Source organism: Tiliqua scincoides, chromosome 6 (genome assembly GCF_035046505.1).
Source record: "Tiliqua scincoides isolate rTilSci1 chromosome 6, rTilSci1.hap2, whole genome shotgun sequence".
NCBI lineage: Eukaryota > Metazoa > Chordata > Lepidosauria > Squamata > Scincidae > Tiliqua > Tiliqua scincoides.
In genome coordinates, this window is record NC_089826.1 from 679,075 (window position 1) to 705,139 (window position 26,065).

General features: G+C 51.9%; 1 protein-coding gene across 1 annotated transcript in view; it reads left to right on the top strand.

Annotated features, from left to right (window-relative positions):
- Window positions 1-26,065, top strand: part of SFXN5 (sideroflexin 5) — an 80,188-nt gene that overhangs the window by 15,155 nt on the left and 38,968 nt on the right. Inside the window, exons 3-7 of the mRNA XM_066632530.1 lie at window positions 2,446-2,523; window positions 12,742-12,768; window positions 13,428-13,482; window positions 15,540-15,565; window positions 21,194-21,247. Coding sequence (XP_066488627.1) covers window positions 2,446-2,523; window positions 12,742-12,768; window positions 13,428-13,482; window positions 15,540-15,565; window positions 21,194-21,247 — 240 coding nt within the window. The remainder of the gene's footprint in view (window positions 1-2,445; window positions 2,524-12,741; window positions 12,769-13,427; window positions 13,483-15,539; window positions 15,566-21,193; window positions 21,248-26,065) is intronic.

The following is a 26,065-nucleotide window of genomic DNA, read 5'->3' on the forward strand; positions in this document are numbered from 1 at the left end:
ATGTCAAGAATCCTAAAATGTTGCGGTCCTTTCACCTTAACTCCCTGCCATTTTTGCTTCTTGTACCTGTTGGTAAGAGCGGGAAGCCCATTCCTACTCAGCTCCTCTTGTGGTGATGCACCTCTTGTGGCACGTGCTGATTCCTGGGGGGGGGGGGTTTCGACCTCTGGAGGCCTCCTGGGGTAAGCCTATGCTGACTCACTGGGTCTGCTTGGACTTGCGCAGGCTCTGTAGCTGGTGCAAGTCCTCATGGACCCGGATTAGGAAACGAGGCGGGGGGGGGATAGAATGTTAGTGTGCACCGTTGTTGCAATGATACTGCTCCCTTCCTGGTCTGATCTGCCCTCCTCCCTGCCCCATCTTCTCTCTGTTCCTCCACCTTCCTCTCCCTCCTGACTCAGGTTTCTTATTGGATTACTTAGCATTACCATGAGGTCATTACCACTAATTGTGAATTGTTCCTATGTTTATCTTGCACAATTTTAAGCTTGTTGTAGATCAGCCTTGTTTTGGTTTCCTCTTGCTAATTTACTCTGCTGCTGTTGTCATTGTAAAAAATCATATTTAGCCAGGTGTATCTATACCTGACTGCTGAGGATTTCATGCCATGCATCTGTTGAAGTGAGCCGTATTCCAGGAAAGCTTATGCAGAAGTGCATTGGTGAATCTGGGGTTAAGGTGCTATCGGGTTCTTTGTTGTGTGTGTTGTTACAGGCCAATAGCCCAATCTTACCCAGGGCTTACGGTGGCGGATTCTCACAATCCACAACCGTAAATCCAGGCCCAATAGTTCAGAAGCCACACTGCTGTCATGTGCTCCAGGGCCACAAGCAGAAATGCCAGAGGCCTTGTGCACGTGACGACCGCTCACAGAATGCTCTGCCAGAGCAGGTAAGTCAAGGGTGGGGGTGGTTTGGGGGAGGATTGAGAGTGGTTTGGGGTGGGGAACAGGGGGTAGGATGGGGAGGCTCTCATGCTTGCTGCAATCCTGTCCCCCTTTCTCTACCCCAACTGCCTCCTGGGTCTTTTTGTGCTTATGCCAGATAAACAGTGGCATAGGTCCCAGGAGACCCATTGGAGGCCAGGTGGCCTATGAGTTGCCCCTGGGCTGCCTACAGTCACCTCTCCTGTAGCATGCAGCACATACTCCATCTGCAGCACTGCCTACTATGACCTGGCAGAGGACAGGATTGGACCCTAAGGCAGCTGGCCTTTTGAAACTTGGAGAATATGCGTGTGCTTGCTTTGAAGTTGTTATTTCAGGTACTGCATGGCTGCCATGCTCCAGTAGTTGTCAAAGAATGTAATCTCCTTGTTTAATCATTTGGCTTTTAACTGATAGATCAACTTTTATTGGTTGGTGGTTCTCACATTGAGCTCACACAAGCTGATGTGATGCAAAGCAGCTGTGAACCTGTGTTCACATTTAAAGGAGCGAGTGAACAAGTGGCTGTGCAAGGCAGAGGCCTTGGTTGTGCCTCAAAAGCCCCTCGCTCCTCATGCGCTCCAGTTTCCAGGTTGGCTGCTGTTTTCTGAGGAAACCACAAAGTTGTCTTTGATGTTGTAATGAAAAGAGAAGAAAACCATCTCCTCCATGCAATTAATTGGTGCCGCTGAGGGGCAAACTGGGTGGCAGGGAACGGCCCTTACTTCAGAGAGGCTGTGAATGGCCTTTGTGGGGCTCTGATAGGGACTGAGGCCAAACCTTTGAGTTGGCTGGAACCGTTTTCTGGAAGGACTTTCCTCTCAAAACGTGAGCAGACACTCTTCAAAAACATCCTTTCTTGCACGACATTTGAATATGTAGCTGAAAACAGGCATTAAAAATGCTGACTTCCTTGTTATGAATTGCTCATACCTGCCTCTGCTCGACTGCCCACAGCCTGTTGCTCAGAGTTGCTTTGAACTCAGGGTGCCGCATTCTGAGACATTCCAAACTGCTTCTTTTGTCTGGTTTGAAAGGGAGCACTTTGAACTTCTGCCTAGTTGAGGGGGGGAGGGGTCTTTGCTGAGAGTGATCGTATTACCTGCCCTCTGACTTGAGGCAGGGCAGGCTATGTGGCTCAAAGCCTGTATGGGTGCATTTGGGGAGCTTTGCGTGCTTTGGACAACATCTTTCAGCTGTAGGAACTTGGATTTTGCTGGTTGCAAAACAAATGCCAGACTTGTAGGAACCTGGTGGATTTCCTGGTCGCACGTGGCTGACGTCTCCCGCAGTGTTCGGTCCACAGGTGATTTCTCCAGGTTGGGCCACCCCTTCCACCCATGTGCTCCTTCATGTGGCCTTCCCTCATACTGCTTGGAAAAGCCTGTTTTAGAATCCCGCCAGGGGACTCTTGGGTCTTTCAGGAGCCTGCTGTCTCTCAGGACCCCTTGGCTCAAACATGGATGTTCATATCTTTTCTCCTGGAACTGGTTTGGTTAACAGCATCTTCTTTTTTGCAGAGTCACCTTAAAGAAGCAGTGCAGTTGCTGGAGGATTACAAGAATGGGGCGTTGCCCCCTGGAGTTACCAACAAAGAGGTAATGAGTGAAGGAGTCCCTGTCCACCCTTCATGTGGGCACAAGGTTAGCAGGCCCAGATGTGGGCAGTCTCATGGCCAATCGCCAGTCAGTGTTCCCCAGGAAGGACTGCCCATTCGAGAGCCAGATGCATGTTGGACCTGTTTACATTTGCACCTGCACCCCACATTCTGCCCTGTGCTCCTCAAAGTTCCTGCGCCTGCAAGCATGCAGGTGGCAGGGTTGGGGGTGGAGCATTCTGGGTACAGTGCAGCAGACAGAGAATGCTGGCCACAGGAACAAAGGTCAGGGGGTTCACTTTTCTCCACATGGTTGCATAGAGAGGGAAGGCTTCTTCTGCTTCTGCTGTGGCTGCTCAGCAGAAACAAAGCATGACCCTTCCATCTCAAGCTACATAAAAGATGCCTCTAGTTTAGAGGTGAATGAAATGGTTTGCCCCAGTTTCTCCTCTATATATGCTGACTCTGAATGCTCACTGACCCTCAGAAGAGCCTGGCTGCCAGATCAGGTCAGGCCTCCTCCTCCAGGACAGTGCCTGGCTTCCCACAGTAGCCCACTAGGTGCAAGGCCAGGCCTGCTCAGCCCAGGACGAAGTGGTGCCCAAACTCTTCTGGCCACTTCTCGTGGCATGTGCTGCCACCTTCCCCAGCCACTGTGTCCTCAGAAGTGCCTGGGCAGGGAAGGTCTTGGCAGTTCTGCTCCCAAGATCCTCCTCACTGGGCCAGTGAAGATATGGGGGGAACGAGGACCATAACTTGATGCAGTATTCCAGATGTATAGGGGCACTTAGCAGTCTTAGTCTCAGTCCCTTTCCTGACACCCCAGCAGAGCATTTGCCGTCTTTGTTGCTGTTGCACTATGGGTCTCCCTTTTCATGGCGCTCCCCACCATGACCCCCATCATGACCTCTTTGCTGGTTTGTCATGGGCAGCTCAGATCCCTTCCACGTATTTGTGAAATGGGAGGTTTTTGCCTCAATGGGTATCACTTTGTGTTTATTGACGTTGAACTGCATTTGCTGTTTGGTTGCCTGTTCACTGAGCCTGGAAAGTTTACCAGATACTCACTTTGATGTTTCTTTGCTATCCAGCAATCGTGGCGTCCAGTGTTTGATATCTTAGAATTTATATTTGACAGCATTTGGCTGTTGACACACAATGGTATTTAATGTTTTGGTAGCATTTGGCAGCTTATGAGATTTCATATTTGGCAGTGACCAAAATTAGAGCAACCGAGAGATACCGAGGAGTCTGAAGACACTTTTCAAATTCTGAGATGAAAATTTTAGATTCAAATGACAAGTTGGAAATTCTGTTGATTACCAATTTCAAATGTAGTACAAGAAAAAATGAAGTCCAGATCCATGTGCACGTGCATGCGAGAGAGAGGCACCTTCTCTGCAATATTACTCTGTCTAGAAGTTGCAGGACACTGGCGAAGCGGAGCCCCCCTCCTGGCGGTCGTGGCAAAAGGCCGTGGCTGCTGTATGGTTCTCTGAGGCCTGAACCAAGGGCAGCAGGCAGGGGATGAGCCCTTTGGCTGACATTGAGATCATGTCACTGCTTTGCTCTCCTTGGCAGCTGAGTTTGTGTAACTGGAGTGTTGGTTCGGGGAGACTGTCTGATTGTAGACCTGGAGCTGATTTCACTCACTCACTCACAGAGAGCCGAAGCTGTTTTCCTCAGAGGAGGAGTACGTTGCAAGGTAGCCAGCCAAGGATGGCTCTTCAACCCAGGCAGGCACAGCGTCTTTTGGCTACGCTCACAGGGAAAGTGGGGAGGAGAGATGGAAAGGAACAGCGAGTGGATGGTTACCTAGGTGTTGGCTTGACATGCTGGCTCTTGGGAAGCAGCTAGAGTGGGGGTGCGTCACCCAGCAGCAGTGGGTCAAAGGAAAGAATGTGGCGGTCGCCTGGCAGATACATGCGTGGGGTACCAGAGCCCCGAGGGCCTGAGAATCCTGCTTTTGAGATCTTTCTCCCATAGAAACAAAAAGACTTTCCCTTTTCTGCCTCTTTGGTGAAAACTGTGCCCGTCCGCTTCTGTGTTGACTGCCATAAACCTCTCTCTGGCTTTTCAACCTTCTCACACCTGTCTGGAGCTCTGCACCCCCACCCCAATTATTCTCCTCTCTCTTTGCTCAGACCACAGGATGCTCACCTGCGAATCTTTACAGTGGTGTCCTTTCTGGTCCTGTATCCAGCGCAAACACCCTTCTTTGCATTCAGGGCCCTCCAATGACTTTGCTCCCGGCTGCTCTCATATCCCAGCACACCCCTGTCCATAAACTCTGCTGGTCAAACTCCACTACCCGCAGCTAGCAAAGGAGAGGACTCTTGCTGTGACACCTCCGCCTTTTCTCCTTTGCTGCCGCTTGCAGCTGGAACTGCCTTCCAGAACACCTGCATGGGGCTGCCTCCCCTCTCCCCCCTGCAAATTCTTCCTCAGAGCCCCCTTTTCTCAGGAACCATTGACATAAGCCCTTACACCTAAACCCTGCGGAAACCAGGTCTTAGCACCTGCCCTTGGATTTGCGTGACATTCTCCTCTCTCCCTTTTCCTTTCCTGCCTCTGTTGCCGCCTCCTGTGTTGAGTTTTAGCTCTGTCATTGTCCTGTTACTCTGTAGAGCTCCATGTACGTTTGTGGTGCCGTCATCATCGTTGTGTGTGAGCAATCAAGAGAACAGATTAACACTGGAGAAGGTGGGCTCAGCAGCCAGGACACGTAGGCAACTGTGACAAATCCACAGCTAATCATTGCTGCTAGAACAGATGATCAGAAGTGCAGAAAGATGGTTCTCTGCTGTAACAGGCTGCACCCAGAGAGCCGCAGTGAAGCACATTCGGTTCATGGGATCATTAGCTACAGGCGCTTAGTTCAGCTTGTTCCCGTTTCTGCCATTCAGACAGTTGCCTCATATTTGCTCGAATGCCAGATGATCAGCTCGCCTTGCTCTGTGTGCTTCCTGTTCAGTAGATGGTTCTCTGATACAGATGTTTGTGTGAGACTGGTGGTCTTTCTTCGAGTACTCTGAAAGGCTGGGGGGGCGGCTGTGTTTGAGACTCTGGGCTGGGTTCTCTTGGCAGGCTTCATTTTGGTCATCATGAGGTCATCTGGCACCTCTGCCAGAACCGTATGGATAGTTCTGCACACGGGCTTTTGGTGACCAGAGTCTGGGAGGACTTTCCCCTTTGCTATGAGCTGGAGTCTGCTCAACATCTGCCAAGCAGATCAGTATTGGGGGATGCTGGTGGTCTCAAAGATGAAGATCCCCATTTCATAGTCTCTCCTGAGTCCCCCAGGAGTTCTCCTTCTTTGTGATATTCCTCTGGCTGAGATCAGCGGAAGTGTCCAGTCGGGAGCAGCCGTGATGCACAATAATGCAGCACCTGGCTGAATAGAGCCTCCTGTGGGATGTCTTTGAAGGTGATGCCTCTGTCGCCTGTGTTCTGCCAGAGCCTCCACAAAGGTCGCTGAGGTCAGCTGCTGCTGCTGTGGAGAACTGGCTGACTTTGTGCCCTGCTTGGGGTCTTCCTGATTAATCCACTGGAGGTTCAGAGCTTGTCTGGAAGGACCTCCAGCCTGGTCTGGCAGTGACGCCTTCTGCTCCTTTTTGCGTTCTTGATGTTTCACCCATTGAGGGGGTGGGCGCAGAGCTCAGGGATGGAGCAGCTGCTGCTTTGCACAGAACAAGGCTCAGGCCTTGGCAGCATCTCCAGCTGAGCAACTTTCTGGCGGCAGGTGATGGGGAAGACCTGGAAAGTTGCTGCCACCCAGAGCAGAGCCTGCTGGCCTGGCGTAAGGCCGCTTCCTATTTCCTGATAAGGAGGACCTGCACCTGCCCTGAGGCTGTGGGGTGACTCTACAGCAGGCACTGAAATTGCATCATTAGCTTCAGAACAAGAGATAAAAACTCAACATGCTTCTCAGGCTGAAAGCAATGAGTGTCCAGCGAACAGCTTGCCTGGAAAGAGGTGTTACCCAAGTCCTCCGCTGCAGGCTGCTAATCAGTGCTCATCCTTGTGTTCTGCTAATGATGGTAACAGACTGTCTGCGGCCATCGCCAAGGTTTCCCGGCACTGTGTGGGTTGGCTCTGGAAGGATGATGTCAGCAGTGCCTGATTTGCCTTCATGGACATGGGGCCAGGTTCTGGGCTCTTCCTGCCCACTCTGAGCTTTCTGATCCTCCATTGAATCAATCCTGTCAAAAAGGACTTTTAAAACTGGGTCAAGGCAGGAGAAGAGCATTCCACCAGTAGGGCTTAAAAACAAATGAACAAGCACCACACTCCAGCAATCCTGTGCCTTGCACACACCACCCATCACAGTTCAGCTCGCACTGCACGGTTTCTGCATCCCCCTGGAGCACATGGACAGTCACTGGTAACAACCTGCGCACTATCATATACTTGCATCACCTATTGGCACCACAAAGAGTTGATGACCTCTGACTTTCCCTCCTCTGGGTGTCGGGGCCCAGAGTCCACCCAGCAAGGTCTGCACATCCCCAGCAGTGTCTGCCCCAAACTCAGAGCCCTTCCGGATGTGTCAGAAGAATTAGAAAAGGGCCACCAACCCCACCGCTCTGCACACTGCCCAGCTCTTCTTGGTTCATCTCGCTCAGCAAACCTAAAAAAAGAGTGAATGAGATTAAGGGCGCAATCCTAATGTGTCCTTGGGCCAGCGCAAATCCCTAAAGCACATTTGCGCCTCCTCTAAAATTGACTGGGCCAGTGCAGGTACACCCGCGGCCCGCAGAGGCTGAGTCCAGCCTCCACGCCAACTTAGGCAGACAGCCTTATGTCGGCCAAGCTCGGCCGATGCAAGGTTCTGGGGTGGGCAGGGAGGAGGTGGGCGTTCCGGGGCAGGGGAGGGTGGTTGGCGGGCAGTCCTGGGGGCAGGAAGCAGGAAGTGGGCCTGGGACTCAGCAGATACTACAGATCCTAGCCTGTTTCTGAACAGCGAGGAGCGGCTTGCAGCCGCTCCACTCTCCTCTGACATGCCACCTCCGGAGGTGGCGCAAGTCTGAGGGGACCCATTGGGGCTGCAGTGGCTTACGCAGCTGAGCCACTTTGGGCCCCTATCTTGTGCTGGATACAGCACAGGCCTCCTGGCGTGCCTGTTCCAGCGCAAGATAGGATTGCACTGCAAGTTGATCAGGGTGGGAGAAGGTGTGCGAAGCCATCAAAACACGCCCAGGATATTGGCAGCCTTGAAGGGGCAGCATCTTTGGGTTCCCTCTCTCCTGCAAAGCTGTTCTGGCATCATTCTCTGCCATGTAGTGATCCAAGCTTGAAAGAGCAAGACGGCCCCAAACGTTTGGTTCAATTCCAGCCCAGCACAGGCCTCCTGTTCTCCAGCACAGGAGATATTTCCCACCTCTCAGTACACTTGGTGGAAGTAGTTATATCGATGTCATCCAGGTTCCCCTGGGTTTTGCTGTTACACATACACAAATACACATGCTGTTTCTCAGCAGAATGGAACCAAGTGGCTTGTTAGTCTGCTAGCTGAACACGCCTGGACACCCCATAAAGGGGTCCCCATAAAGAAGATCTCTTTGCTTGGCCTCAGTCCTGATTGGCACCGGGGAAGTAGTTGCTCCTTGAGGTTAGCAGACCTGGGAAGGCTGCATCATCACACCCTTCCCTGGACTCCCACCCAGCTCCGAACTCCACCAGAACCCTGGGGGCAGTGATGGGCCTGTGCTGAAACCCAAAACCGAGGCTGCCACATTAATTTGGGAGCCCCTCTTGCAATTCTGCTTGGGAGGAGGAGGCCAGCAACCACAGGGGTCCCTAGGCAGTAGCAGGGTTCAGGATCCGCTTTAGAACTCCTGGATGGTTGCTGGTGTAACAAATCCAGCCAGGCAGCTCTTGATCCAGCGATGCTACTGTTGTCCTGTTGGACTGCACTTATCCTGCTGGTCAGGCTTTCTTGCCCAGCACCATCTCCTTCTAGACTGCTCTCTGAGTCTCCCAGGCAAGTGGGATGTGCCTGGGGTGCTCAAATTATATCTAAAGCCAGATTCCCGATGACGGTTTTGCCAAACGAAAGTGTGTGTCTGTGGTAGTGGTGGGTTTCCGGAGCCTTACGAGAAAGCTGCTCTGCGGTACTGGACAAGACAGGGATGTGCAGGAGGTACTCACCTTCCCCTTTTCCATCTGGTCTCTTTCTGCCAGCATTGGTGAGGAGGGGCTTCTGGGCTACAATTCTGCACCCCTTGCTCTTTCCAAATGCAGCCTCAGCAACTCCCAGCCTTGAATTGGTTTCATTACTTTTTGTGGTTGAAGTGCAAACAGACTTGCCGTCCTAACAGGCGCGTGTTTATTGCTGGGCTGTCCCATCCATCAGGCTAGCAGCAGGAAGAGTCACTCCTGCTGGCTCAGGCACAGCAGAGAACCGTGAATCTCCTGGAGGCCAAACAGCAGCTCTTGGGGAAAATAATGGCTTTTTTTACACTGCTGATGAAGAGCGAAGAGGTCTGTTTGCAGTGAACGGTGCTTTTCATTGGCTCCTGTCTGTCACTTGAGTATTCCTTAGCCCTGCACCGCAGAGGGATTGTGTGGCTGTGAGGCCCTTTTCATGGTCCTTGCAGAGATGCCATACCCTCCGTTAAGGAGAACCCGAAAGATGCCTGAGGGTGGTGGTGGATGCAGCGCTGCTCTCGTGGGATGCTGCTGCAGGGGCTGGCGAGCGCCACACTCCGGCTTCTACTGCCAGCTTCAGCGGCTCTGCCTAGTGGATGATTAGTGCTCAGTTTCGGGGTGCAGAAAGGGTTTCTGGGAGAGAGGTGCCTGCATGAGTGGGGTCCACATTTTGTGGCAATATGTTCTGAGTGGTCTTTGCAGACAGGTGGGGTTGTGCATCCCTAGCCAAGACAAAACACAGCTATGGAAGCCAAGCCGAGGAGCCGTGTGGATTCTGTAGAACAACCAATGCAGACCACGTGCGGTCATTCTTTCATTGACTGGGCTAGTGCTCAGGTGTCTGCAGCCCATCTGCTGACAAGGCACAGAGACCAGCTCATGGAGCAGGTTCTGTTGCTCTAGCCTGCTCCACCACACTTCCTACTGTTCCACGCCCCAGAGGGATAAGTGTCTAGGGCCAAAGTCAGGGGAAAGCACTCCCTCTCTGGGAGGGAGTTAAGCAGTGGTGCAGAATGATCCTCCCAAAATAAGATTTGCCTTTGAACCAGTGGGGCCAGCCTTTAGGACACAGCTGCCAGCAGCTGCCCAGCCAACACAATTCTCCTGCCTACGTGACTGGATGACCTTGTTGGTGTTTCAGAGTGTGGGAGGAGCAGCAGGACCAGCCCCTCCTCCTTCCTTGCTCTGAACACAGCATGTGGCCGTGGTAGCCCCCCCTTCTGCCCCCACTGGCCGGTTCCAGGCAAGCACCCCAAATGGACCTCCCCAGTGCTGCTACTTGAAATCTAGGGGTGCTTCTGCCCCTCTGTGTGCTGTCAAAATGCACAACTCCTGGAGAAACCCTCTTCCGAAAGGCAGCTGGCTGGAGACCTGTGGGCAGGACTGGAGGGCTTCCTTCCTGCACTTGCTTTTGCCTTTCACCACTCCTTGGTCTCCCTCTTCTCTGTCAATTTAATTAGCGTTAGAAAGAGCCCTTTCTCACCTGCAGCCGCCCCCCTGTGGCCCACACAATTATGTGCAAACCCCCCTTGGACACGGCTGGGATCTGTTAGTGACCCTTCTAGTCTGGATAACTCTTTGCTGCCTAAAGCCCCCCATTTTGCCTTCCTTTGGGGATGTTGTGAGGACTAATTAATTAACATGGGTAAAGTGTTATTTAAGTGCTCTGCATTTTTATGATCTTGTCACAGAACTGCTGCTTCTGCGGCTTCACGCTCGGTACATCATCCCCTGGTGTCAGCAGAGCCCCCTACATATTATCTGAGTGCGATTCTGAGGGGAGGCAAGCCCGTGGCTTCCACCACAGTGGACAGTGGTGCTCTGCGCCTTTCCTACACCAGCTCTTCCTGCCTGGAGGCCTCTCTTCCAGCCACACATGCTGAATTGTTTGCTTAGCTCAGAGGCCAGTTCAGATGTTGGGGAGTGACTGGCACCTGAGAAGACAGCCAATGGAGAGCAACAGTGTGGAAGGAAGGAGAGGGCACTCTCTGAGGTGTTGATGGGTGTGAACCGTTATGGCTGGATTGATCAAGGGCATTGATCTTGGAATAGGTCCAGGAGGCAAGAGGGTTGACAGACAGACACTGGTGTGATGTGCTCTCAACAACTGCCCTCACGATGGGGGGGACATACTCTGTCCAAACTGCCACCTTACTATTCTTGGTCAAAAGTCCTTACCCCAACTGTTAAATCCTTGACTTGCAGCCCAATCCTAACCCCCCCCCCCACTGATGCAACCACGTCAGTGGAGTGTATGCTGCATCCTGTGGTGAGTAGGGGAGAGAAACCAGGGATAGGATCCTGGCACATGCCCATGTCTCCAGGACTCAACTCCTCCCTCTTGTCCTCTCCCTGCGCAGATACTCCCCCATCCTTCCCCCTCCTGTGTCTTATCTGTACTTACCTGACCTGTACTCCTTCAGTTTGCTGGTAGCGGCAGCAGACTGCTGCCATTGCTGTTGTCTGTGGCAGCTCTGAAAGGGCAACTGGCAGCAGGCCGCACCCACAGCCACAGAACCATTTGCAAGAACCGAACCTGGCCTGACACGAAACTGAAAATCTGATGCAGCTTCCAGACCCATCAGGGCTGGAGAGCGAGGATCAAGCAAGCAAAACTCTGCCTCTCTCTGAAGGAGTCAAGCAAAGCTTCGCTCTCTCCCTTCCATCTGCACACTCACAATGCTTTTTCTTTTGTTATACACAAAAGAGTGATAAGAGGCAACTCTACTTGCTGCCTCCCCAGAGCTTGCCAGTGCAGGCACCCTGCCTGTTTTCCATTGGAAGCCAGCTGTGATTTGCAACCTAAGTCTATGCATAGTTCCTCAGAAGTAGGTGTTCTTCAGTTCAGTGGGACTTTCTCCCAAGCATGTTTAGGTGCCTAATCCCTGAACAATGGACCAGGTGCTGACCCCTAAAGCATCTGGGGATGCTAGAAGCCAGGAGCTTGAGAACCATGCAGTTAGGACCACGTCGATCTCCTCTGGGAGGCATACACTGGCCTCCCCCTGCCAGCATGAAGCAGTGTGTGCCACACGTCTGTGTCTTTTTTGAACCACAAAATTCCTTGGCTTTTTTCCTGGTAAATTGCAAGGAAATTTCTGACTGTATTAACAGGTCTGTGCATTTATATGGCCAAGCCAAAAAGCATGCGAAAGTGTTATCCAATGAACTTGGCGTGTAGGAGACCTGGGTTCAGAATTGTACTTGACCTCAAAGCCAGTGGGCAGCTTTCTGCCCAGCTGGCCTCAGTATTCCCCAGATTTAACATGGGAGCAATTGTGGCAACTTGCCCTCACAGCTGAGTCACCCCTCACTCTGCTTCTGCAGGACTTTTCAATGTTTATTATTTTGGGGGCCTGCCTTGGTCTTAAGCGGTTTTTTGGCAGTGACATGTACATCAGCTAGATTCCATGCTGAATTGAGCAAGTTGATGGGCATTATTTTTGTTACCTGTGCTTATTTACCATTTTGTTACCTGTGCTACCTGTACTGTAGCATTTTTTTAATTTATTACTTTTGCATCTTTTTTCAGGCCTAGTGCTGCTGCACATTTAATAAATGTTAGCGCATGTATGTTTTGAGGCTTTTATATGCACTGGCAAGTGGAAAAAAGAAAGGCTGTGACTTGCTTTGTGGCGATATTCACATTATGGCAGTGATCTGGAACCTCACCTGCCATATGAGCCACGTCTGCCTGCGATGACAAGAAGAGACCCTTGTTAGTATGGTTGAAGTCCTGCATAAATTGCTCCTGTTACAGTTAATAAAAGTCTAACTACTTGTCACCGCAGTTGGCAGAACTGACGCCCTCTTCTCCCTGAGGTGCAGAGAGTGATGGGGGGTTGTTTAGGTGGCTTTGCGTGCAGGTGTGCTTGAAGACTTGGCAGTGGCAAATGGCAGTATGGACCAACAATGTTGCAGTGGGTGAGCAAATCTGTCTCTGGGAGCCTCTGTGCTGCAGGAGTACATTTTGCCTTCACCTGGACGCGGAGAGCTTCTGGGCCCCCCAGCTGATGTTTCTTTTTGTCCTTTAACAAGCCACATTAATGGTGTATCTTTGCTTTTCTAGCTTTGGAGAGCACAGAAAATAAAACAGGTAAGTTGCTCCGCCTTTGCTTCTAGCATACGTGCTTTTGCCTGCCCACAAAATGGCATGTGCTGATCCACCCCCTTCCTTTCTGGTATCGGCCTGTGCTGTTTGCCTCCTGGAGTGCATCTCTTCGGGCCTGCATGATGTCACGCTTGGTTGTGCTTGGCTTCGCTTTGGCTCTCACAAGCCCATGGGTGCCTTGCATGGAACCTTTTGCAGGGGAGAGGCAGCCCCTCAGTTCTGACCACACCTGCATGCCGAAGGCAGTGGGAATTGGTCACAGCTCCTACAGCCACTCCCCAACTTGGTTTTGAGTGGAGAAGCAGCCCTGAGTCTCCTTTCCTCTTCATCCTGTTCACACAAAGGGCACTGGCCTTCCCACAGAATTTGGCATATGTGAAGGCTGCCAGAAGCAGCTTCTGCTTTTTGGGGGTCCTTCCTAGCTTGCCTCTGTGAGGCTGCAGAACCTGCTTGCCTCTAGTGCTCAGCTTTGCCTCACAGGAAAGTAAGACAAGTGCACAAGTGAGGAGGATTGATGGTGATCTCTCAAGGCCTCTGCTTCTGCTGTGGCCCTCTTCTGCTGTGGGCACTGGGGGGAGAGCTGAGCGCCCTACCAGCTACCATCTTTCCAGTCCCCCTCACTCTGTCTCCTGCTTCTCTTGCAGGCCATCATCCATCCAGACACAAATGAGACAATCTTCATGCCTTTCAGGATGTCAGGTACGGGCCAGTTTCTCGAGTGCCGTGTGGGATATTGTGTTCATTCACAGCTCTAGCTGTCTGCAGGCTGTTCAGAGCCTACCCTCTTCTCAGTCTCTCTCTGCAGATCACTGCTCCAGTTGTTCCCAAATGTCTGCACTAGTTGTATTCCACAATCAGTTCTGCAAAACCTACAAAAAATTGAAACTGCCATCTTGGCCTGTTAGAAATAAATTAAAAAACCACAGCAGATCAGACAAAATGACCCCATGTATCGAGCAGTGAGTCCTTCAGAATTCATCATAGTGCTTCTGGCAGTAGCATAGCTATGGGGGGCACAGCACTAGATTTTGCAGGGCACCCCAGTGTGCTATGTTAGTTGCCCCTCCCCTCAGCAAAGGAATGGCTCTGACTGTGAGGGGAAGGGGCCTGCAAAACTTAGTGCTGTGCCCCTCCTGTAGCTACGCTACTGGCCTCTGGTTAGAAGAGGCTCTGAGTGGACAAGAAGGTGGGTAGGTGAGATTAGGCTAAGGAGTTTGTTCTCCAGACAGTGAAGGTGCAGCACCCACACAGTGCTTGCACACCTGGATTTCTCCAGCCTGCCTTTCTAACTGCAGGCCATTCGCCACATGGAAGAGCCTCCTTCCAGAACAGGAAGGTGGGGGTAACTAACTCTCCTCAAGGAGGAAGGAGTTCTATTCTTGGCCCTCCTACTTCCTGTGAGAGGGAACTGGCGTTTCCCCAGAGCTCCTGGAGGAACCTGGGATAAAAGGGAATGGAAGAAAGTACCAATCACGCAGGCTTGAAGTCTGCACAGAGAGAAATCCAGCAAGGAGGTCTTCCAAGGAGAGCTGGCTTTGAGTGCCTTCACTAAATGAGGCTAGGCTGATGTGCACATGGGGCAAGGTCTTCTCCACCCTGAACTCCCCCCCCCATGCAGAATTCCTTGCTGCAGGTGGTGTGGGAAGCCCCTCCCTCCACCTTCAACATCGCATTGAAAACTCACCTTTTCCGCCAAAGGCCTGTGAACTCTCGGAGAAGAGCTGCTTCTGAGTTGTGATTTATTTCTCAGTCTCGGTGGTTGTTTGCGCTTGTGGATGATTTCACTGAATTGCTTTGGTTGTTCTAAGTGCATTTTGTTATCCACCTGGGGAGCCTCTGAGATGGAAGGTGAGCTATAAATGCAAACAGTAGGTAAGGCATCCCCAGGCAGGGGACCACTGCAGCAAGGCTCAGGACAGAGAAGAGTGTTTCCGTTTGTTTAGAAGATTTCTATCCCACTTTATCCAGAGCTCAAAGCAGTTCACAAAGTATAATATAAAGCACTATATATATTTTATATAAATATAAAATATAAATTATTTTATAATTTTAAAAAAATATATACAAAAAACAAAGCAAACAATGCAGGCCATAGTAAAAACCAACTAGGACCAATACTGTATGAGCGAATTAAAAGTATAACATAGAACACCTAAAATCAGCAGAAGAAAACCATTGGATTAAGATGATAGCAGCAGCACTAAGCGAAACAGAACTTGTAAGCCATGGTGTCCAGAAGATATGACCAGAAAGGCAGGTGCTGGTGGTTCAGAAACTGCATCATAGATCCGGTCCCGCCAGGGCTTCCTGCCTCGGGTCTTGGCTTCTGGAGGAACTCAGGACTAACCTCTCTACATCTCTGGCAGGGTACAGTGTTGCTGATGATGCGACTGTGTACTGGGGCGGATCCAAACCTCCCAAGTGAACTTCTCTGGAAGAACATATCTGAGGAAACCTGCTATGTCTTTGTCACTGGGGAGGGTGGTATGTGTACAGAGAGATAGCTAAGGCAGTGGAGGAATGAGATCTCTCCCCTGTGGGTTGAGCAGAGATCTCATCCCTCCACTCTCCACAAGGGCAGGTGAGCAAAGCAGTGGGGCAGCTTGTCTGTTTTCTCCACTCTGTGGTTGAAGGGTGACTTCGCTGTGGTCACTGTATAGACCGTGCAGCTGTTTCTGGAAGGAGCAGGAGGTTTTTGTACATCTGTCTTTGCATATTAAATTGTGTGTGTTTGTGTGTCTTGTTTCTCCCTGTAGGTTACATTCCTTTTGGAACACCAATCGTAAGTACTTCCCCCGTCTCTTCCCAACATTGCTTCCTCAAAGCAGGCAGAGCATCTTTATTACTTGCCCACAGCACTCCAAATTCTGGGCTGCTGCTGCTGCTTCACTGTGCAAAATCAACGTCTTATTAAGAATCTCATGGTGTACAAAGTGTTCTGGTGGGTTTTGAGGGCCCCCCTTTTCATTTTCTACATAATATGCTTTTTACCTGTTCTGGGTAGCAGAAAGATCTAGAAATCTGTCTTGTCTTCAGACCAGATTTGCCCCACAAGAAGCCCTGCATTCTCCCTTGGACATATTTTGGTCTCTCTCATCTCCTCCTCCAGCACGTATTACTCCATCCACCCATATTTAACCCTGAAACACTAAAGGAAAAGACTGTTGAAAGGTCCCAGTCATAGAATGTGAGAGTTACAAGGGACCTTGGAGGCCATCCAGTCCAACCCTCTGCCCAGAGAAGGCAACTGCTGCAGCATCCCCGACACATGGCCATCTGACTCTCTCTGCTTGGAACCCTCCACTGAGGGAGAGCCCACAGCTGTTCCAATGCCAGACAGCTCATGCAGGGAGGAGAGTCTTCCTTCTTACTTTCTCCATTCTACACCCCTTTAACTTCAACTCTTTGGTTCTCGTCCTGCCCTCTAGAGCAGCCATTTTCAGCCACTGTGCAGTGGCACACTGGTGTGCCGCCAAAGGTCCCTGGGTGTGCCACGGGAGTTTGGTGGAGGATAATTTATTAATAGGACCATTGGGGATATGAGCCCCCCACCAACAGCAAGGTGTGCCTTTTCAATTGTCCAAAAACTGATGGTGTGCCTTGACACTTTTAGTACCTTGTCAGTGTGCCATGAGACGAAAAAGGTTGAAAATCACTGCTCAAGAGCCACATGACATCCCCTTCTTCCACATGACAGGCCTTCAGGTGAAGGTGGCCATCTTATCTCCCTTCGGTCCTCTAGGCCAAACATACCAGGCTCCTTTAACTCTATTTTATTTACAAGATTTCCATCCCTACTGGGCACCCAAAGCGCCCTGTTCCTTATTGGGCTTGGTTTCCAGACCCCTCACGTGCTCCATCCTGTGAGTGTCCATCTTCACTTGTTGATGCCCAGAACTGGATGCTGTGCTGCGAACAATGTGTTCTGACTGGTGCAGAAGAAAGTGGAACTGTTGCTTCTTGTGATCTCAGCGCCAGGCCTCTTTTCCTGCAGCCCAGCCTTGCGTTAGCTGCTGCATCTCCCTGCTGGCTCTTGTTCCTCAGCTGGATCCCTTTGGCAGATGCTGCTGCCAAGCCAGGCCTCCCCATCCTGTCCTTGTGCCTCCGTCTTGTATCCGTGTGCAGGGCTTTACTGTTCTCCGTTGAACTTCGTTTTGTCTGTATGGCTGACCGGTCAGGGTCATGTTGGGTGTGCTGGTTTGACTGCTGATCATCACAGGGCGATGAAGAAACAGGCCCACACCTGGTGCTCCATGCTTCCCCTGCCCTTCTGGGTTCATTGGGGGACACAAAGGCCTGCTGTGGCAACCTGCTGCATCCCAGCCTGACCCCAAAGGCAGATTCATGGCCAGCAGTTCTGAGCATTAAGACTTTTGCTGAGTCATGGTGTGGCCCATTGACTGCCCTGCCAGTCAGCATTGAAGCCTGTTGCTGGAGGAGACAAAGGTGTGCCAATGGACCCAGCCACCCTCTCGGCTTGCATACCTGCTCACACTCAGCACCCTTGCACTGTTTGTCTCAGACAGTTTTTTCACAGAATGAGGCAACAACCAGCCCTTAGCTCTTGTCTCTTACTAGATAGGCAGTTTGCTTTTAATTGCAAAGGGTTTATTAAAAAGAAATTTTGCAGAAGAAGATGCATTTGCGGGGAAGGGGGGGAGTTCTTTTAAGGCAATCACGCAGTCCTGTCCCCCAGGACAACCATACAGCCTCCTTCATCATTGGTGGATTCTCTCTAACAGATGATCTTGCTCCCCTGAAAATGAGCATGCAGTCTCCCAACCCACGTTCCCTTTGTATAGGATGTGACTGTATAGGATGTGTCTACTTTTCTCGTTGGTGGTTCCAGAGGCAGAAATCCAAACCCAATCCTGGGCCTTCCCTTTTCCCTGGTCAAGTTGAGGCAACCAGGACCCAGTGGGGGCGGTCATCCTTTTCCTTGTTCGAAAGGGCAGAGGTACCAGACATGTGTTTCATTTAGCCTCCTCTTTCATAGTTATGCACTCTACAGGTGCTGTCGGGGCTTCCTGGCTGGATCTGGGACTGTGAGAGTTGCAGAGTTCATAACGCCAGGGCTGTGTGCCTGCAGCCCATGCTCAGCCAGCACCATGCTAAACCCAGTCAAAGCCTTTCCCATGAGGATGTGTTTCCAGTCACCGCTTTCCCAAATAGTATTTGACTGGGCTGAGGACAGTGGGAGCTGAGAGGACGTCATTGGAGGGATAAAAAGGGGGCAGGATACTAGGGCGTGGGGTTCGAAAGAGATGCAGTGCAAGCACCCTGGAAGACCTGTAAATTCTGGATCTTTAGTATGATGATGATGGACATCTATATACTGCTTTTCAACAAAAAGTTCACAAAGTGATTTACAAGCAGAATCAAATAACCAAATGGTTCCCTGTCCCCAAAGGGCTCACAAACTAAAAAGATGCAGAAGAGGCACCGTCAACACCTGCTAGAGAAGAGAAGTGTCTTTTGTCTTTGGAACAGAACAAAAGATCAGTCCAGAAACAATCGCAGGAAGTGTACTTCTGTTCAGAAGCGGAGCTAGAGGGGGAGATAGCATGATAAGTACGGCACGTTCCGGAACGTAGTAAAGTGCCCCTCCCCCTCAGTGTTGGAACCATTCAGAGGAGAGATGGTACGTTGCCTTCGGTGGCCCGAATGGCTCCGATGTCATGGGAGGGGTGCTTACATGGCGTGTTACCCAGCACGCCATACTTACTGTGCTGCCCCCTAGTCTGTTTCTGCTTCTGGTCCCCAGTGACTTGTGGATTCGAGTTCCAATCCATACATTTGCAAATCATCATTATGACTGAGAAACAGTGAAAAGACCCTAAGAACAAAGGACAGAACATGCTGGGAAGCTGGTCTTGCAAGCTCCTGTTGTTTCTTTGTAGAACACCTAATGGGAGTTGCTGGTGGATTGTGTCCCTTCCCCTCCTGATCAAATCCATCCGTCTCCCACTCTGCTGTCCGAAGTCAACTGCCTACCTTCCCTCACAGTAGCAAGAATCTCAAGTATTTTCAGCCCAATCCTATTTCAGCCCAATCCTTAGCAACATCCCAGCACTGGTGCAGCTGCAATGCAGCCCCAAGGCAAGGGAACAAGTCTTCCCCTACCTTGAGGGGGCTGCAGTGACCCCCTCCTATAAACGGCAGACTGCACCCTGCTGACACAGCTGCGTTGGCACAGGAAAGTTGGTGAGGACTGGGCTTTTAGCCTCTCTTCTCCATTCCACTCCTCAACTCCCCCAAAGTTATTCTGAGACTCCTGATCTGCCCATGGATCCTTCCTGGGCCACATTGCTTGAGACATATGGCCTTCCTTTAATGATATCTTGAGGGAGGTAATGGCAGAGTTCCCAGCAGAAAGAGGGGAAAGGTGTCCTTATTTATGTTTAACATTTGGGTGGTAATCTGTAATTAACTTGCAAAAAGTTAAACACAAATTGGAGTGAGCGATCAGGTTGACACCAAAATCGGCCCGCATCCAGACCTGTCAGAGGAGCTGAGAGCTGTCAGCAGACCTCACTTTTTGCGAGCTGCAAATGATAAACTGGAACCTCTTGTCATGAAGCAGAAAAAAAATGAATTTCAAATGTTACATTTTAATGTTAACATTTATGCCAATTGATCTGTGAAATGTAGTGACATAATTGGCAGGCTGCTCTCACAGTCTGAGCCTGGAGCTGAGCATTCTGGGAAGGGGGGGCTGGGAACTCCCTTCTCCTCACCAAGACTTTTCTTAAGCTTTTATTGAAGGAAGAGAGGCCTTTTCTGTGCTATTTTGATCCCCCTGGAATTACAGTGGTGTGTGTGTGTGAGACAGTGTGGCACGGGACTGCTGGCACCCCTGCAGCCAGCTCAAATAGCAGACGGAAGGGCACTGCTGGCATTGTCCACTGAATGTCCAGCTTGAGGCACTCGGACAAAACTAGCAGGTGAAGGAAACTCGTATTCTAACTCGGAGAAACCCATTGCGGTGCTGGACATCCTGTGCCCCACCTGGGCAGCAAGCGAAGAAGCGAACCAAGGACCATGCGCCAGTGGGACAAGAGAGATCAGCGTTCCCGGGCATTTCAAGGTTTAATCCTTTACAGAAGAGCAGTCACCATGTTAACAATGGCAATATCGGTCACTCTCCTGTTGATGCACCGCCAGTTGCACATAAGGCCTGCAGTCAGCAAACAGGTCACTCACTGGACAGTTGGGTTTCAGAGTGAGAAAGCAGTGGCAGGCAGCAGACAGGACACCACACTTTCCCTGTGAGAAGCCGTGAGCATCCAGCTGAGCTAGTTCAGTCGTGGGGCACCGACTCATCTAGCCGCGTGGCAGGCCAGGCAGCTCTCCACCATGCCAGCTTTCCATCTCTGCCCCATCTCTTTGCCTGGCTGCCTCTCCTGCCTTTCTTCTTTCATGTACCTCTATAGAATTGTGACTACTTTGTGTGAGAAATGTGCGTCTCTTGTGGGCTGACTGTTTGAGCATAGGGCAGGGTGTGTTCTTGCTGCTGCTTCTATCCTACAGTCACACTCATAGAGCCCTTTGTGGGTGTGTGAAGCGTTTAGTGTGCATTATTTTGCTGTTGCCCTCACAACAACCCTGCAAGGTGGGGCTTCTTGTCCTCCTCCTGGCATTGTATCTGGGGAAGGCTGAGAGGGAACGAGACTTGCACAAGGCCCTTGAGGGAGAGAGCAAGGTGGAGGTGAGATTCTAGCCAGGGTGCTCCTGATCTGCAGCTCATCCGCTGTTATCAGCAAGCTTGTTTCAAACAGCAAAAGAATTTAAAAGATGCAGATATGAGAGAGAGAGAGGTGCATGTGGCTCTTGGCACAAGCCCCACTTCTGTCTCCTGTGGGCCCCTGCTCAGTGGTGGCATGTGGGACCCCTCCCCCACCGATGCTCCCAGGCCCTGCCACATGCCTCTCTGCCACCTTGGCTGGTTGCAGAGAAGCTTCTTGTTCTCAGAGCTGTGCTGGCAGACAGGCAGAGTGATCTCCTCACTGACCTATCTGCATGTTTCTCTCTGGGACTGTTGTAGATCCTGGCCTGCTGTCTGGCCAACCACTGATCCTGGGCAAACAGAGGGGAGTCAAGAGCCCCTCGTCCTGGGAAGACTGACCTTTGAGGCTGCTCCTGCTCACCTCCACCTTGAATCTGCCTCTTGAACGTGCTAAGAAATTGGGGGGGTCAAAGCAGGTCTGGTGGTTGTTATTCCAGGAGAAAGAGCATCATTTAAGCAGGCACCATGTGCAAGAGGACCACTTTCCCTGTGGGAAGCTGATTCTCTGTCGGATGCTGCGGGGTGACTTTGCCAGCAGAAGCAGCTGGGTGTCAGCAGAGTGAGACGCCCCAAGAATCCTCTGTCTTACAGTCCTGCCCTGAAATGTCTCTCTTTCTCTCGCAGGTGGTCGGTCTCCTCTTGCCAAACCAGACCCTGGCCTCCACTGTCTTCTGGCAGGTAATGCTTGCAGCGTCTCAGCATTTAAAGCGCTTTGCTTGAGTGGCCTCTCTATGGCTCCCTTTCTGGCTTGAGGGCTGGAGTAGTGTTGCAGCTGAGAGACGGAGTCCTGTTCAGGAATGCCCTGGTTCCAAGCTTGCCTCTGCCATCACTCCTACACAGCGGCCTTAAGCACACCGCTCCCCCTTGGCCTCAGCCTTCCCCAGCTCTAACGTTGGGATAATAAGGCTTGGGCTGCAGAGTTGTTGCCAGGATCATGTCAAGATGAAATGTGTGAAGAGCCTGGCAGCCTCTGGAAGTGCTGCTCAGAGGCTAAGGGTTAACTTGCCAATGAGAGGCCCTTGAGGAAGGTGTTACTTTTGAGGGCAAATAGTCACACCTGTCTGAAGGATCAGGCCCATTTATTTATTTTAGCCAGTGATTTCCCATCCAGACGACTGCTGTTTGGGGGTCTCATCCTCACTCCGTGAAGATTTGCAGATCATGCTCACTCTCGGCCCCTGCTGGAAAAGGCCCACGAGCAGAGGCATCACTAGGAAGGGTGCGTAGTGGTGCTGACTGCATCGGATGACACACTCGAGGTGGTGGTGACACCACTGCTGGCCAAAATTGTGAAATCTTGGTATTTTTGAATAATACCATCACGTTCTATATCATCCAATGGGTAATGTAATGCAAATGCAATGAAACGAACCGCATTAAATGTCTCTATTATATCAAAGTTATAGCCAAATAACCAGGAAAGGAAAACACAACTGCCTTGTGTAACAAATGTGGATTTCCTTAGCTCAAAACTGGCCAATGGGTCCGACTGTTCCAAGAGCCAGGGCGGGGTTATGACGACAGAGCAGGGAACAGTAGTTAGTCTTGAGTCAACTCTTATCTCCATGTCTCAGAGCAAGTACTAGAACTCTTATTCAGTTGTGTGAGTGCCATCAAGTTTTTTGTTGGTTACTGATTTGTTGGGTGACCTGCACTGTACAAGATTTAAATAAATAAAGTTAATGGGATTGACATCAACCCTAATGATGCCACTCTGTTTACGCTCTGTGTACGATATTTCAATTTATTCTGTTTGGTCTGGTACGGGAGGAGGTCCATTATGGGGTGACCCGGTTCTCGCACCAGGTGCTGCAAACCCTAGTGACGTCTCTGCCCTCGAGAACACAGATGTGGATGTTGTCATTTGCTTCCCAGGCAAGGCTGTGATCTGAGAAAGGCAGCTCTTTCAGGTCACTCCTGCCCTGTCCACAACAGTGGTGTCTTGCCTCTTTCTCCTTGGGATGGTTTCCCTGGCCCTTGGGAAGCAACCGCACTTGCCCCCTGAGGGCTTCCTCTCTCCCCCAGTGCAACCAGTGGGTCCTTCAGTGCATCGTAAAGACAGGAAGCACAGCAGGGAGGAAAAGGGTTCTGCTGCCATCCATCCTCGCTGGCACGAGCCAGGTGGGAAGAGCCAAGCTGCTGCCAGTCAGTGAGCAGCAGTGGTGGACCTGGTTCTGCATTGCAGTCTCCCTTGAGATGATAAAGATGTCAGGTGCTGGGGGGAGGGGAGGATCTTGCTGCCCCCTCCCCAGTTTCAGCCTTCCTCTCTGGCCATTGGTTCCTTAGATCCACCTATCATGGCTTCTCCTTTTAAGTAGCTGCTTCCAGGCAGCCTTGGCACAGTGGGGCTCAGATTGAAATGGGTGGATTGAAAACCATGAACCCCACTGCAGCCTGTGCTTGCAATGACGGAGATGTTTCTTTAAGGGGCAACTGGGGGAGGGGTGGCACGATGGTGAAGTCCAATCTGCCCACCCCCATCTCCTCATGGCTCCTACAAAAACCGGACATGTTCTGAGCACGACCTGCAGCTTGGCTTCGAGAGACAATGATGGGCCAGGGCATGAGGGTCCTGCTTAAGGCCATTGTGGGTTCTCCAGGCAGTGGGTGGAGCCACTGGAGACCATCTGGCAATTTTGGCTTTCACTGTCCCAAGAAACGCTGAAGAACGTCTCAAGTTCAGATCTGTGTCAGCAGAACTGGTTGTGTGAATGGAGAATGGAAAGCCCCAGAGTTTTTGCTCTTGTTATTATTATGATGAAGATGATGGTGATGATGTCCCCCCCCCCCAGGCTACTTTGCTGAGCTTAAATGCTGAATCCAAGAATGAGAGAATTAACTTGTCATAGAGTTATAAATTCACAGAGTTGGAGGGAACCTCATAGGTCATCTGGTTCAACCCCCTGCCTGTCACAAGAAATCCTCCTAGAGCATTTCCAACAGGTGCTTTTCGAGCCTCTGCTTGAAGATCTCCAGTGATGGAGAGTCCACCACTTCTCTTGGCAATCTGTTCCACTGCCAAACTACCCTTCCCATCAGAAATTTTTTCCTGATATCCGGTTGAAACTGGAATCGAAGTCAAAGAAAATTGGGAGGCTGCTGGATGGTTCTCAAGCTGTTCCTTGCTTCTTTGGGAGCTTGACAAACTCCCGCCCGCGTGCCTCCTTACAACTGCTGCCTTGCCTGGTGCAGGTTGTCAGCAGTCCAGTGGCCCTGCGGCACGCCCCTTATTAGAAGTTGCAAGACCCGTTCCTGCAGTCTAAGAAGGCACAGGTTAGCATCGGCTGAGCAGCCCTTTTTGTCCTTGGCCATCGCCTGCTGCACCTCAGCTGCCCAGGGCGCCTGGCTCTTGCTGCAGCTGCCAGTGCTCTTTCAGGCCCCAGCCAGGGAGCAGTTCAGAGGCTTCAGCACTTGGCTCAGCAAACTCTTGCCCTGGCGATCCCGCTTGGCAGCCGTGTCCTGCATGAGCTCCTGTTTGGCCTGTGCTCCTCCACGCTTGCAGCCCAAAGCAGGTGCTTGGCTGTGGGGCAGGCCCAGAGGGTGGTGCGGCAGGCATCTCGAGGGCACAGCGGAAGCACCAGTTCTGGTATTTTCTCAGCATCCTGAAAGTCTTTTCATTTGGGGGCTTTGTTTGGTTCAAGGGCCGTCCTGGCAGTGTGGCTGTGCTTGGCAGAGAGAGTGGTCGTGGGCCTCTGGGTCAGGGGGGAGGGTGGGAGCAGTGACTGTGTTGCTCTGCAGAGCTCCTCCCCCTTCCTGAGGCAGTAAAAGCGCAAGGTGATGACGATGGCGTGAATGAAACGGGGGCTGCAGGACAGCTGGGTTCCCCTTGTTCTGGTGGTGGGCGGGAGGCCTCAATGGTGCTGAGCATTGCCATGTTTCGTACTGATGGCTTGATTCTGAAACTTAGGCGCTGCTTCAGGGGCCCTATTGCTTCCACAGCATTTCTGTGGAAACCTTGGCCTCTCCTCTTCCCAGCTCTCTTGTGTCCTTTGCTGCTCCCTCTCATGGGCTTCCTTTTCGTCCCGCCTCCACCCTGCCTGACCCACAACCCCTCCTTGCTGACTCTGCTCTGTTTCTTTCCCTCTTCTCTCCCCCAGCCTTGCTGCCCAGGTTCTTCCCAGCAGCTGCAGAGGAGCAGATCAGCCCAGGCAGTGCCAGTTGTTAGTGAGCAGGTGGCAGCCCAGGTCATGCCAGGGCCCAGCCAGAGGTAAGCGCCCCCAGAGCAGTGCCAGCGAGAGCCTGCTGAGCCACGGCTGGTCCGTCAGCCACCCTCACCCCTGCCTCTCTCCTGGATGCCGGGGGTGTCGGCCTCTCTCTGCTGCCACCCCAAGTCTGCGGCTGGAGGGAGGAATTTCCCCCCTCCCCTTGAAGAGTTCCTGAGGTTGAGGCAAAGAAGGCGGAGCCAGCGGAGCCTGGCCCTCTGCTCCAGATGGGGCTTGAGGCAGGGAGGGCCAGGGACCCACACAGACCGGCTCAGTGGCAGGAGCTCAGCCGCGATTTTGGCTGGATGTGCCCTGGCTTTCCAAAAAGGAATCAGGCAGATGTGGGGTGTTTGCTCGAGGGCAGGAGATAGGAAGGTCTAGAGGATTTGGTTCTGCAAGCTCCCCATTCGGGAGCAGACTGCAGGACTCTCCCTTCCGCCTGCAGGCCAAGACCCAGAGAGACTAGAGCTTGCCCCAGCTCAGTTGGGGCCTGGGACTCCATTCAGGGCTGGCATCCCCTCCCCAGCGTTCTTCCCTGGCCGACGTTCTGGTTCTGCTGGAATACGGGGGTTGCTGTGACGAGGGGATGCTCTGGGAAGCTTGCGGCAGCCAGAACAGGCACACCTCTCTGGTGCAGGAGCCTGTGTGACTTTCAGGTGCAGGCTCTGTTCTGCGCAGTCGGTGGTGGCGATCCTTCCGGGACAGGCACCGCCATGCTGAGGCTTCTGCTCATTTCGGCCGTGACTGAGCTGGCTGGGAGCATCAGCCCCACCCGCTGGATCCGATTGCTCTGCCCTGTGAAGATACCAGGAGGGATTCCTTGGGAGCTTGCAGGATGCTGAGCACACAGAACCTTTCATGGGACACTGGGCGGTGGTAGAAGGCTTGCATTCTGGTCAGCCTGTGCAGGGAACAGAGAAGAGTGCGGTGGGAGTGCGTCTCCATTCAGACACGTGGGTGTGCAGAAGATGACCTGGTGTGGCACATGGGTGTGGAGGAAATGGCTGCTCCACAAGTGTCAATGGGCGTGGCTCAGGTAGACTCTTCAGGCTCGTCTGCAGGGCAGCCGGTTGGCATCTGTGCACAGGGCCCTTTCCAGGTGCAGTCGTAATGTGGGAAGATTGCAAGGAGAGGCAGTGGATAGAAGGAGAGGACCCCAGTCTGTGTGCTTGGCGGAGGTGCAGTCACCTAGACTTGGGCTTGCTCTCAGCTGAGGGCTGAGATCCTTCTGTAAGAGATGACCAGAGGACCAGGGATGTTAGCCAGTAGCTTCAGACCCAAGGGCTGGGATGGT